Source organism: Perna viridis, chromosome 1 (genome assembly GCF_037379345.1).
Source record: "Perna viridis isolate PV_CMFRI_1.1 ecotype Kerala chromosome 1, ASM3737934v1, whole genome shotgun sequence".
NCBI classification, from domain to species: Eukaryota; Metazoa; Mollusca; class Bivalvia; order Mytilida; family Mytilidae; genus Perna; species Perna viridis.
The window spans coordinates 55,724,216-55,737,851 of record NC_142445.1 but is presented as its reverse complement, the minus strand read 5'-3'; the positions used below and the strand labels follow the sequence as shown (position 1 = coordinate 55,737,851).

At 31.4% G+C, this 13,636-nt stretch overlaps 1 protein-coding gene across 1 annotated transcript in view; it reads right to left on the bottom strand.

Annotated features, from left to right (window-relative positions):
• LOC148629463 (QRFP-like peptide receptor) overlaps positions 1–13,195 on the bottom strand; it is a 38,090-nt gene extending 24,895 nt beyond the window's left edge. Inside the window, exon 1 of the mRNA XM_088551594.1 lies at positions 12,745–13,195. Coding sequence (XP_088407720.1) covers positions 12,745–13,143 — 399 coding nt within the window. The 5' untranslated portion in view covers positions 13,144–13,195. The remainder of the gene's footprint in view (positions 1–12,744) is intronic.
• Between the last annotated feature and the right edge of the window lie 441 nt (positions 13,196–13,636).

Here is a 13,636-nt window from a genome sequence, read left to right as displayed (position 1 = left end):
GGGGATCTGTCCTAATGAAAGCAACCTATCAGACAAAATGGAGATTAATCTATGTTTTATTCAGTAACAATCAATTTTGTTCAATATGGCCCTGTTTAGATGCTGCTATTCCATTGGAAACAGACAGCAGTAGTAATTGGTTGTATTGTCTAACATTGACGGTGATATCAATGGTTAATGGCATGATTGTTATCTTAATTAGAAACATAAACAATGTAACGTTTTCCAGAAAAATATGGTTCTTTAGACAAAAGTGACACATTATTTTATTAACTGCGCCTATTAAGGTTTGTGTCGTTTGCAATAACACTTTGCTAATAGGTTTCTCTTAGTAGGTATACAGATTTACTGTAAAGGATATGTATTGTCTACTTTGTGTCCATCACATGTTTAATGTCAATCTTCATTACATTCAAATAGAGCTATTTACTATTTTTCAACTTAGCAGTTTAGCATCAGAAAATTTCTTATGCCATATAAACTTAACGATTTTTATACACGTTATAACATACCCTTCTTAAATAACACTATGACAATAAAGTTGAAAACGCTAGCACTTTCTGTATATCCGTTACACCCTTCATTTCGTGTATTATAAAGCTAGGACATCGTTGCTTCAAGCAGATAATTGGGTTGATAATTCGACTGTCTTTGTAGGTATAAACCACTAAAATACCCAAAAATCTTTCGTAACACAGTTTTAGCCAGTCATTTGCACGATAAGAGAGACACTGACCATCAGTTGACTATTCCTATACTTGGTTTAATATTTGCTTTCGTGCTAACATATATATATATATATACTCTAAATACTGTTGGACCCTGTATGCCCTCATATGTGGTATTAGCTATTCACGACGGACTGAGGGGTTTCTTAACACCCTTTGCTATCATTTGGGGTCTCCCACGCACGGATGAATCTTTGGCCCAGCAAAATACTTTTCGTGTTAAAATCAACAGTTTCAAGTCCATGTAAGACAGATAGGTAAGTCAACTTATTGGTGCATGTCAGTTAATTGATGAGAAATCTCCAAGGCCGTAAAAATAGTTATATATCCGATCACCATTCTGAAATTTTGTAGAGTCGGTAGGTAGCGATTTACTTTTATTTAAAACTTTTAAAATGAAATAAGTCATTATAGTGACACCAAACTCAGAATACAATGAAGACCAAATATGCAAAGACTAAACAACTACATTGTAATAATTTTAGACTTAGTCCACGGCCAAATCTCTTTAAGGATTCGGCGCTTGAGATATATTTTTTTTTTGTTTTGATGGCAGTGGTCTTAGCTTACTTTATTATGATATTGTAGAAATATGTGCATGGAAGATAAAATACATATTGCACATGCAATGTTCTTTAAAAATGTTTTATAACCATAGTGATGTCAGATGATGTTGTCCTTAGAATATTCAATAGACAATGATTTCGAATTGCACAAATAGTTTACTGTATATAATTATAGATGTAGAGTAACACACAAGTTTTAGTAAATTGTGAAGGTTTACATGATTTAATGAAATAGAGATTCTAAAGAAAATAAAAGTCAATGACAGTGTTTTGACATGCTGAATATACATACATGTTACGTTGGTTCTGAAACCAAACGATACTGACAGTGCCTCTGGATATATTTTATACAGCCGCGAAACAAATACTACAGTATACAGTTTTTGTCCAAGGAAACATTTTTCAGGCTACAAATGTATATAACTATTTAGAAGTTGATTAAAATTGTTTGATACAAGATTTAAGATTTAATTGTAATATTGATTTTAAAGTGTTAACTGTGAGCCAGTATCGATGGATTTAGTCTTAAAGTCCATTATATACCGGTATTGTAATTCTGTTTCATAAGAATTTCGAATGTTATTTGTAGAGTACATGAATGTGAGTGGGAATTTTTTTTTCATTATGCAGTTTTATTCTCTTTTGCTAGAGAACTGTTTAACTAGGACTAATGTAAAAACTTTGGAAATCACACACTACCAAATTGGTCCTAAGGAAGAGTTATTGACAGGCCTTTAGGGAATTGAAAATGGAGCATTCCCAAACCCCGAATTAGCCTCTATATATATATATGTATGTATGTATGTATGTATGTATGTATTTAATATAATAGTGTCACCGCAAAACATTGTATATTGGTATGGTGCTTACAGCGGCGTCACCGTGGGCGGCGTCCGCGTCATCGTCCATATTCACTTGGTTTTCGTGCGATGACTTTATAGTTGAGGTTGATCAATTGTTATGAAATTTTGATATGATTTTACTAACTACTATAGAAATGCTCTTATTTAATTTTGAGTTTATGACCCCTACCATTTTGAAATAAAGGCCATCCATGTAACTGACAGATATCACACTGTAGGTTTATGTTAATCCAAAACTGAGAGGCCAGAATTTTATCAAGCTGACCTGTATAAAAAGAAATGGCCAATCCTGAACATGACATAGCAAGTTCAAAACATCCACGCAAGCACGCATTCAAGGAAGAAGCATTGTCATATGTTTATAACTTGTCTTATGGCAATCCATAGTGGAATGTGTTCCCCATTTAGATGTTTAGTAACACATATTAATGCATATTTATTCATAACATGTGCATAATTCAATTATTGATATCAATAAATGGAGAAGGTTTCTAGACAATGCAAACATGTTCAAGACAAATCGTATGTATGTTCAAATTTGCTTTTCGGGCAATACCAGTCTGCGTCCATACTTGCCCCTCGGGCAATGCCAGTCTGTGTACACACTTGTACAAATATAATCTAAATTATAAGAATGTCACGACAAATTATACAATGAAATAGTTTGTTTTGATAATATTATAACGGCATTTCTATCTCTGAAGGATTTTAAGACATGTTCTGCAGCTAATGTTTCAGTAATATCATTTAAGCATCAAGATTTGTGGTATTATTGCTCTTGACAAATGACAAAGTTACGTTTTAAAGAAAGTGCTTTGCAGAAATCAAATAAGACACATTTATGGAAGCAAATTGTAGACAACAAAAAAAATCATACATCCTATTATGTTGTTAAATGATATGTATTTGTTGACCACTCTTTATCACCGGTCGTATTTATGTCAGAAAACGTTTGTCGTATTTACCGAAACCGTATTTATTAAACTATTCGTTCCATTATTTATTCCTTTTTCTCCTTCTCTAACATTATCTACATGAAATCATTATATAAAGTAAGTATCCTACGACTTGATTTATAAGCATACACAAGATTTATTATCTAAGAACAACATGAAAACTGTTTGACCTCTGAATTTTCTTCCCTTGATTTTAATGTAACTAGAAATAAAGTGAGCAAGCTCATAGAATCAACACACTCAGTTCCAATGGATGCTAGAAATATTAAGCAGCAGTCATTATCAAAATCAAACAGGAGGTAATTCATGCTTATCAAAAACCCATCAAATTTTATTTCTTGTTCTGAGGCCCAGTTTTTAGTGGAGTCCGAGTTGCTCATTTGCTTTTGTTACTTTGTATGTATGATTTTAGTTACTCTATATTCTTTGTTGTGTATGTCTGTTTTCCATATCTGGTCTTTGTACCCGGATTACATTTTTTTGTTACCGCTATAACCTTGGTTCCCTTGATTACTCTCTGCTATAGATCACATAATCAGTCTTAGCTATTCATTTGGGTGTTGTGCTTCTAAGATAAAATTTATATACCACAGGTACTTAGTTTACCCAGGTTCAAATTAGCACTTTACAAAATTTATTGTTCTTGATTTGGTTTGATTTTTTTTTATATCAGAATTATTGAAGGCAAATTACTCAAAAGTACAGATCTAACTACAGAAATGACTATTGTCACATAAAAATATAATATATGCAGACCAAAAAAGCATCGTTTATTCCGTGGGTTTTTTCTACAGCTTGAATCACTTAATTATAAGCAGTGTCTGAATTTTATGTGGACTGGTACTTAATAGATGAACCTTAAAGTATCTTTTTTGGTCTTCTACCGTGTACCTCCATATAAAGAATGCGTACAAATAAAGTTTTTACTGCATCAATAGAACGGGTTTAGAAGAGTTGATTTTAAGATTATTTTAATGACTTCTACATTTGTATCAATCTAAATTTGTTTGGAAAATATGATAACATGAAACATTACACAGATATTCCAGTATAAAAAGGAAACTTCTAATTCTTCGTTTATTTAAGTTGGTTTGAAACAAAATGTCATTGTATCCCCACTTGAAGCCTGGGAGACTGTGCATAAGAGATATGGCTTCTTTCTTAATTATGTTACAAAACTATTACAAAGACAAGGCATGGAAAACAGACACACACTACAATGAACATAAATGACCAAAATAATATATACAAAGTAACAAAAGTAAATGAGCAACTCGGACTCCACTAAAAACTTGGAACATGGACAAGTGCACCTGTAGATGACGCGTCATTTGCCATTTTAGAAACAACCGCCGAGCCACTCATAAAAAGGCAAGTCCAGGGTAGACGAAAAAGAAAAGAAGCAATCTTCTAGTTATATTTGTGAAATGTGGGTTTGATATCCGCGGATTAATACAAGGTTATTGATGGTAAAACAAATTTCAATTTTATTTTATCATGCCACTAAGTGATTTTGAAAGAAATTGGTCTAGCAATATTGTAGTAACGTGACACAAGTCTAAATGGCCGCTTTTATTTTAAAATGTGTTTTATATTGACAGTTTGGTTGGTAAATTCAACAAAAACAGCACATGCCATTCAACATTGTGTTAATTTCTTCTTTTAAGAATTATAAATAGAAAAATGTTGATTGATTGAAGTATTGAATGAATTGATATCGTACTTAATTGCGTAGAAACTGTTTCAAAAAGAATTTCAGTTGAAGGAAGACGGGCTGTCTGAAACGGAATTGGAAATCATACTGAAAATAAAGCTGATATCTAAAGACAAATGATGGAAACAATTATATGTACTGTGCACATCAATGCACGCAACTGAATGTTCTTAATCTTTCAATTGTGAAATCTTTACATTTTATTGATGACATGAAATGCTTTCGATTTGTATTCTATATTCAATAAAACATGGTTTATTATATAAAGCGTTGGTTCAAAGGAACATGAGTAGTAACCAATGCGTTAAGAGTCACGGAATAGTTACTGTTCTTACCATCATAGGCGATAGCATAGTAGTCGCTATCAACCATTGAATGCACTAAGGAACATCAAAGTAATTTAATAGGACTTGGTCTGTTTCATTGACTTAATAGAATTTGTTCATTCAAAGCTTCATTAGCTGTCATTTTCGTAAATTTTTGTTTCTGTTCTTGTTTCTGTTGAAATACACCTTAACTTTGAATTATTTCTACTGAATTGTACTTCCATGTATAATTTCATTTGATATCCACACATAAAATGCATTAAATACATTAAATAGGTGTCTATATATGTATTGTCTTGCAAGACAAAAAATCGACCTACACAAATTCGTATGCACGTGACTTCTGGTGACCTTAATCCGCGCATGTGCTGTAATGGTCGCTTCTTTAATAACAAATCTGATTTGCAAACGAAAGTGGTTACCCAACAGCCAGGAAGACTGACGGACTCAAGCCGTAAAAGAAAAAAGTTCGAATATATAGCGCAAGGATCCTTTTGAAATTTACCTATTGTGATATAATGTGGCTGAAATATGGTCATTATTTATTTGAAAACTAATCAAGAAATAGATGAAATGAAATGTAAACAAGACACGTGCTTACCTGTATATCCGTTATTGTTATTTTATTTACTAAGGTTGAAGAATTTTTAACCCAAGTGAATGTCCCGTCGGCAATCTTCGGAAGTAATGGCGAAAAATAATTAGATTAGAGGTATCGATCTTCTCTGAATGAAAAAAACGTTGTTTTCACAATATTCTGTAGGTATTATTGACATTTACTGCTTCAATTGCATTACTACAATCATTGAATCAGCAAAATTCAGCAGAATCAAAACTGATCAATTTGGCAGCTAATGCAGCTTTAAAGAAGTTGAAGTTGTCAAACAGAAAGTTGATGTCGGTTATGTCTTAAACTGAATTCCACATCAATGCTTACCTATATAAATCTTCTGTAAAAATACCATGTAAAACAGAGGAAACTGTAACCACAAAATGGTGAATAGACAAAAAAAGAACGAGCGGATTAACAGACACCATGATTACTATATAATTCCAGCTACGTGCGGTTATAATTTGAACATTACATAGTTAACCAGTGAGAGTAAACCAATAGTCATGTCACTTTATATTGTTGAACGATGGCTGTTTTTGTTTAGTCAGTGTAGGGACTGTCTTGGGTAGCGATGATGCATACAATGGTTCTATTGTGATCGAAATATTTAGATATGGTGTTTTTTGGTTTTTGTTTTTTGTTTTGTTTTGTTTTGTTTGGTTTTTTTTTTTTTGCCGATACACAATGTGATACCATATTTTGTTTATAAATGGTGGCCATATATTAAAGTTAAGAAATACATTTACATCTTTTGCAACTAACAAACCCAAGTATGCCTATTTTCGTGAATGAAAAAAAAATGTATCAGTGAATGAGTGTTACTATGTAGATTAATAAGTAAATTGCAATGAGCATACAATTTGCCTAGATGGTTTTTTTTTTATAGATTTTACCAAAAAGCGGTTAAATTTTATATTTATGTCGCCAGACATTTATCAGTACAAATACAAAACAACTAAACTAATGTAAATATTGTACACGTTATTCAAGATGTAATCTTTCAAAAACTGCAGTAAGATCCAAGATAATAAGAAGCCTGATGTATAAACAGTATTTACAAACAAACAAATCTAAATAGGAAATTTAGGACCAAATTCAGTACAAAGAAAAAAATATTATCCAAAGATATACATGTATTTGAAACATACCTTCGATTGACCATTACAAATCCATTTGTTGAGGATTGGCATTAATTCAAAGTCAGCAAAATTATACTTGGCATTCAAGAAAGTTTAAACATTGTAATTACCCATTTTATGCTTTAATAATCATTGCCAAACTAGTTTCATTTAAGCTGATAAAGAAATATGATGAAAAATTCCAACGATCATAAAATAAAATTACATGGAAAACGTAGAGGAAATTCTCATAAGATTCAAGGAACAGTTTGAAATTACTCCTTTAAATAAACCTTAAATTAACCTGGAAGATATTTTGAATCCTTATAAGTAATAAAATAATTCCTTCAAAGACTGTGTACTTTAAGTTAATTCATATCAATGCAAAAGAATCTGTACAAATACCAACATCATTACCTAAGATATTCTGGCGTCAGATTTAATTAACTTTTTAATAGCTGTTACATAACGATAACAGGATCCTCGATTAAGAATGAATGAAACTATATAATATTTGATAACTACTATTCAAAACAAAAGGCTTTAAAGACTTTCGTCGTGTATTTACTGCACAGAATAATTATCTGACATTTAAACACTATTGAAATTAATTCAAATCATGCTTAAGATAGTGTACTTTGCAGTTTTATAAATTTCATAAACGGCAAATCTACAGAAATGAAAAAGGTATTGAGTCGAAAAGCTTACATACTTGTCGCAAAAACTTCAACAGAAATCGATATTCAAGTCAGCATTTGCTTCTACAATACCGTACCTCAAGTCTAATATACACGATTATTGGACACCGAATATAGACATAAGCTAGAACAACATGTGAACACTGCTCATAATCTAAACTAACACACTCTCCCCTTACCCTGTTTCATAACATGCACCTTTTGACCTCCAAATTGATTTGGAGGTGCAAAATGATAATGTGTTATAAAGGCATTGAAATCCATTCAGATTTGTGGATAAGTGATGGGTCCATATACAGTAAAAACTACCTAAACCGAACCCGGAATAAACTAAAAACATGTTAACACTAGTAAGACACTTTTTTGACGTTCTTTGTGTCATTTTGAACCTGGGTAAACCGAACACCTATCTTAACAAAACTAATTCTATAGTACAAAAGGGATTCTAGATCAGTTTTATTTGACGGAGAAACGGGCACCACTTATCATAAATAACATCTACTTTGTAGGTGATGTTTTAAAACAAATAACTGATAGAGTAAAACAGGTAATGTGCACCAGATTATTCAAAACTTACATAGATGATTTTTTTCGTATTTTCGTTTCAATAGTAAAAATGGATAAGTTAAGATTTGTCATTGATAACTTATAGTCATTGTCCAACGACGCAATTTCAGACAGAAAAGAATAAAGGTAAACAAGCAACCGGGTCCCAATAAAAACTGAATATAGACGGAATGAAATATGCAATCATATATATCAATATATAGCATCTTCTTCATGCAGAAAGCTTATCAATATGTAAATACACAAGCAAACAAAAATAATCAGGTATCACTGTTACTTTTTAATTTTTTTATGACGTTTAAACAAGAATTCGTTGCACAAACATTAATCAAGTTTAACTGATATGTGTCTATTAGTGAACTGTTTAGACTGTTGTTTGTGTATTTAGGCTCAGAACGAAAAGACAGCTCTATTAGCATTGTTTCAATGATAAGGTTATTGGAAAAAAGTGGCTAAATTAATTGTGTAACTATTTATGTAACCGACATGTTGTTAACAACTGTGATATGTAACAAATAATTTATATTACAAAGGTTGTATCGCGAAAGGTTTGAATAACGAAATTATACTGGTCGTATACTTACAAATATACGGTTACTGATTAAATATCTTTTTTGTTGTTGTTGTTGTTGTTGTAACGTCACATCGTTACATTTTCTAAAAGACAGGATGCTGCCCGCTTCGAATAAAATAATGTTCTCTTGCTTAAAACTTTTTTTTGTTTTGTAATACAATTACAGTGCACGAACTTAATACATAATACAAATTTGGCTCGAACCGGTGAAATGCACGACACAGCCTCGTATTTTCCTGCGGTTCAAGACCCTTCCGTTTATCAATTATGCGTCTAGTCACTGAAATGTTATTGAATATATAAATATATGATTTAACAATCATTTACCAGCGAATTAACATTTACCACACAAATCATATAGAAAATGCATTCAGTAGAAAAACAGCAGAAATTGTATTTTGCTTCTGTGGTTAGTGTATTACTATTTATTGTAAACAAAATGGTATTTTGATACTCATTTATCAATACATTTCTGTTAATTTTTGCCTTTTGTGTATTCTTTCTACGGAGGCATAAATATTTTAATATAGATGTTACAAGATGTTACATCTATGCACCATAATGTCGAAACAGAAAGTATTTATATTTCTACATATAATTGGATTAGCACGTTTATTTAGTAGATATGACCATTCGTGTCTAGACTGTTGAATTACTAATCTCTGGGGTGGTAATAAACAGATTAATAACAAGGAATTTATCTTAAAATGCAAAATTTGAAAATTTTGCGCGACAAATTAGAAGATACGTTTATTTGAAAGTCATGATAGTTTGCGTACATTAAATTCGTATATAATTGGTATTTATAATGGAAAACCCAATACATTATATCAAATAGGGATCTTCTATATGACAAGGAAGTTTGGTGATGTAACTGAATCAGCATGTTATTTCATAGCTTCAGACAACAATTAGCTATCAAGGAGTTGATTACAGCATACGATTAAAATCACCGAGTTCGTAACATTTTCTTTCAAATTAGATAAAACTTTTGAGTCCAAAAACATCTTGACAGGATTTGTAGGGTTTTAAAAGAATGTAATTACATACACTGCCAATGTTAAACAAAGGTAACATTAACTTATTAATAATATAGACATTCTTATAACATAACTCTAATATGACAGTACCTATATAGAACTGCTTTGATCAGTTAATACGTATGTTATGACACATTGATCAAGATTGTGATTAAAATCGAACTGATATTGTATATTTTGATGCAGCAATACGAAAAAAATATTTACATAAAAGTGCATGTTACATCTTGAAAGTTATTACCGTGTGTGACATGACGTCGTGTTGTTGAATTCTAATTTTACATGTCAAATGTGAATACAAACCATAGGTGTTTTGTGTGATTCAGGTCATATACGACAGACAAAAGGCGTATTGATATGAGTTGTAAAATTTTTTATTCAAACTACACGAGTGTGTTACCCACAATATTTTCGTCAATGTGTCTGTGGTTGTTGGATTGTATATAGCACACTATTTTCATTCGTTTGAAGAAAAGAACTGTATTCGGTCATCCCACTGAATTACACCTCTGACAAATGTCGTTAAAAGGTACAAGAGTCAAGATTGAGTGTTTCATACAAAATACACCCATTGTAGATCAGGAACTCTAAAAACAAATCAAATATCATGACAAACTCATTAAGGTTGTACGTTGGTGGAAATCTTTAGATTAGCTTTTTATTTCTTCGATGTTAATCACTCCATAGTATCTAAGTTTTCTATAGTATTTGTTTTGTCCACTAGGAATGTTCACAATTACATTTTTATACAATAAAACGTTACTTCAAAAATGAAGTTGTTGGTCAATATAGAAAATCCACCATAAAACATTTTTATCTCTCTGGAAAATTTAAGGACACTATTCCTACATATACCGATGTTTTCAGTTCGGCTGGATTGATCGTATAATTGTTTTCTCTTGTAGTCGATTGAAGTTGCTCCTGTCATTTTTTTAAAATCTTTTTCATAACAAAGCAATACGTGCATCGTTCTAGTTGAAGTTACAACACATATGTCAGTATAACCATAAGTAACTGGACACATTACAAAACGATGCCATCCGTCAGTGAGGAGTCCTTGACTCCTTGGAAACAGCAGAGTAACAACTCAGTTTGTCTAAAGGGGTGTTACCTAAGCCAAGTCGATTTACTGGCTATTAAAACTTCATTTCAAACTTCAGACGTTCTGACAGACTTCTCCTTCTCGAGTGACTACACATACATGATATGAAAAGGTCAAGATATGTCAATATGGCGAGCTTTGGGACTTTATTGCATATAACTACTATGGTTGGGGTATTCAAGAATATTTTCATTTGCTTGCTTTCTTATTGTACATTGTTTACACTTCATGAACCACGAGTTATGTCTAAATAAGGTATGGCGTTTTTGTCAGAACGTCATCGTATTCTCAACTATTCTATTCGCAAACCTGAAGTGATGTATATGCAAACGAAATTGGCAGCACAATGTGTGAAAGAAAATAAAAGGTAAATGATGTAGTACACTGAAACCATGATATAGATTTCAATGCTTGTCAATACAACTAAAACTGGAAAAAAAACTAAGCATCATGTATGTGATAATATAAATGGCACAGTATTGGGTTGAGCATAAGATATAGAAAAAAAACAATGGTTTGAATTTTTAAGTTATGTGCCAATGCTTAGATTACACTTTTTTATAGTGATGGTTTATGCATATTATTTTGCACTTGAACATAAGTTTAAAGTATACCTATTATACGGACCGTTCTTTTCTGGCATCTTGCAAAATCATACAGAAATATGTATTTTTAAAGAGCATATAGTGTTGGAAATGATGTAAAATATATGTCTTTAAAGAATTATGGGCATAAAACTATATATAATAAATAACAAGCACTAATTTTAAAAACATTCTGTCGAGGGAGAGGTTATTTGCGGTATTGGAATTTAAACAATGAAAATTCCCAACAGCATACATGTAAAATTTTGTTTAAAAAATCGCCAATATTTAAGCTCAATTATCTCGAAATTGACCTACGTCTTTTATCATAAAATTTTACAGCATGTTCGTTCAATGTTATATATGAGAAAAGAATAAGACAATCTATGAACTAAAAGTGTTCGGTATGATCTACCTTAATCCAAAGGAAGAATAAAAGCTGTGTAAATCCCGTTACATTTAAATAACAATTTACTAAACGATTAAAATATCAGACATTGTCTACTAGGGAATATGTAATCGCTGTTACTTACAAATGATGATTAAAAATTAAATACTTTGACACTTCCTTAATGTCCGAGATTTTGTCCGCGTTTAAATGTGTAATAACACGCAAAAATCGTTTCTATTGCCCGAGATAACACTAAATATGACACCCGACTTTATTATTAAGCCCATGAGACTTGCAAATCGAAAGATACATTGTAGTGCAGAAGTGCAAATAACAATCTGACTTTCTAGACACGTTTTATAAATGCATGTAGGAAAGAAATCAAATCACCGTGTCTAGTTACATGATAAATTAAATTGTAATAAAAGGGAGTAGTAGGGTAACGCAAGTACTGCTAAATTACATGTTCTTTTGCGTGTTCGGGGGTTGTGTTTTTAGTGAGGGGTACATAAGTCTCTGTGATATCTACGTATTAGTTAAATCAATGTCTGAGTTGTTTCTTTTTAAATGTACTTTAATTTTAATGCAAATTCTTGTGTTGTTGAATACTACGATTAAGTCACTCCATATACTTTTTTTATTTGTTTCTGTTTTATTTTTTGTTTTTTGTTTGTTATGTTTTGTTTTGTTTATTTTTTCTTTTTTTGCTTTAATAGTTTTTTTTATTTAGTTTATATTCATACGTTTATGTTTGTATTTCTTTTTCTTTTCTTTTTTTTCTTTTGTTTGGGTTGATTGCTTGTTAAAGTGTGTTGTTTTTGAAGGAATTTTAAATAAAATTAAAAAAAAAGTAAGGTAATCAAAAGAAGCATATTAACTTATCTATTATATATAAATAACATACCCTGACAGGAACACATACAACAACCAACAAGAGGTCAGCGGTGGACAGGCTTAGAAGAAATGTATTTGTTGTATTCTGCATTTTCTTGAACCTTGCTACTGATATGATGACTAACATATTTCCAATAAGTCCTGATAATAAAGTTATTGAGTAGATAATTGTTACGGGTATTAACTCATTAATTGGCAAGTAAGCTTGTGCTGCATTATAATCATAATCGTAATCATAATCCCAATACGATGAATTTTCTGTCACATGCATTGTCTCAGAATTCGATAAATTTCCCGTTAAATTCTCAGTTTTGTTAAAAGACCTTAGCTTTGAAATTAAATTGCTGTAATTAACACTTTCTCGGTAGACTCCGCTATTGCTGGCGATATGTTCTCCATGTGCATTCATTTCACCAAGAAAATCCTTCTAAACTTTATTGAGTTGTTATTTTCTTCCTACAATCTGTAGCTTCCATTAGCTAACCTATAAATGACATAGAAGTACAGTGGCATCCTCTGATTGGGATTGGCTGATCAATAGAGACGTAAGTACTCATCACTTCATACAACAAAGACTCAAGCCAATGTACAAAAGAACTTATTTCAATATATTTATTTCCTTAACCAGTAATTCTGAAATTGGTTTAATTTTCCGTGATTAAATGTAATACAATGGGATTTTTATCACATGGCACTGAGCCTGATTACGTCCTTTTACATTGGTGTAAAGTTTTCTTTTATTTCATTTCTTTTTTCACAATTGAAAATACCTTACTTAACGTTGTCAACAACAAATAAATTATCAGTTATAAATTGAATAATGTTGATAAAACTGATCTATCATGTGAGAACAGACATTGAATGTAATTTTTGTCTTGATCTTTGCGCTAGGCACACTTTTA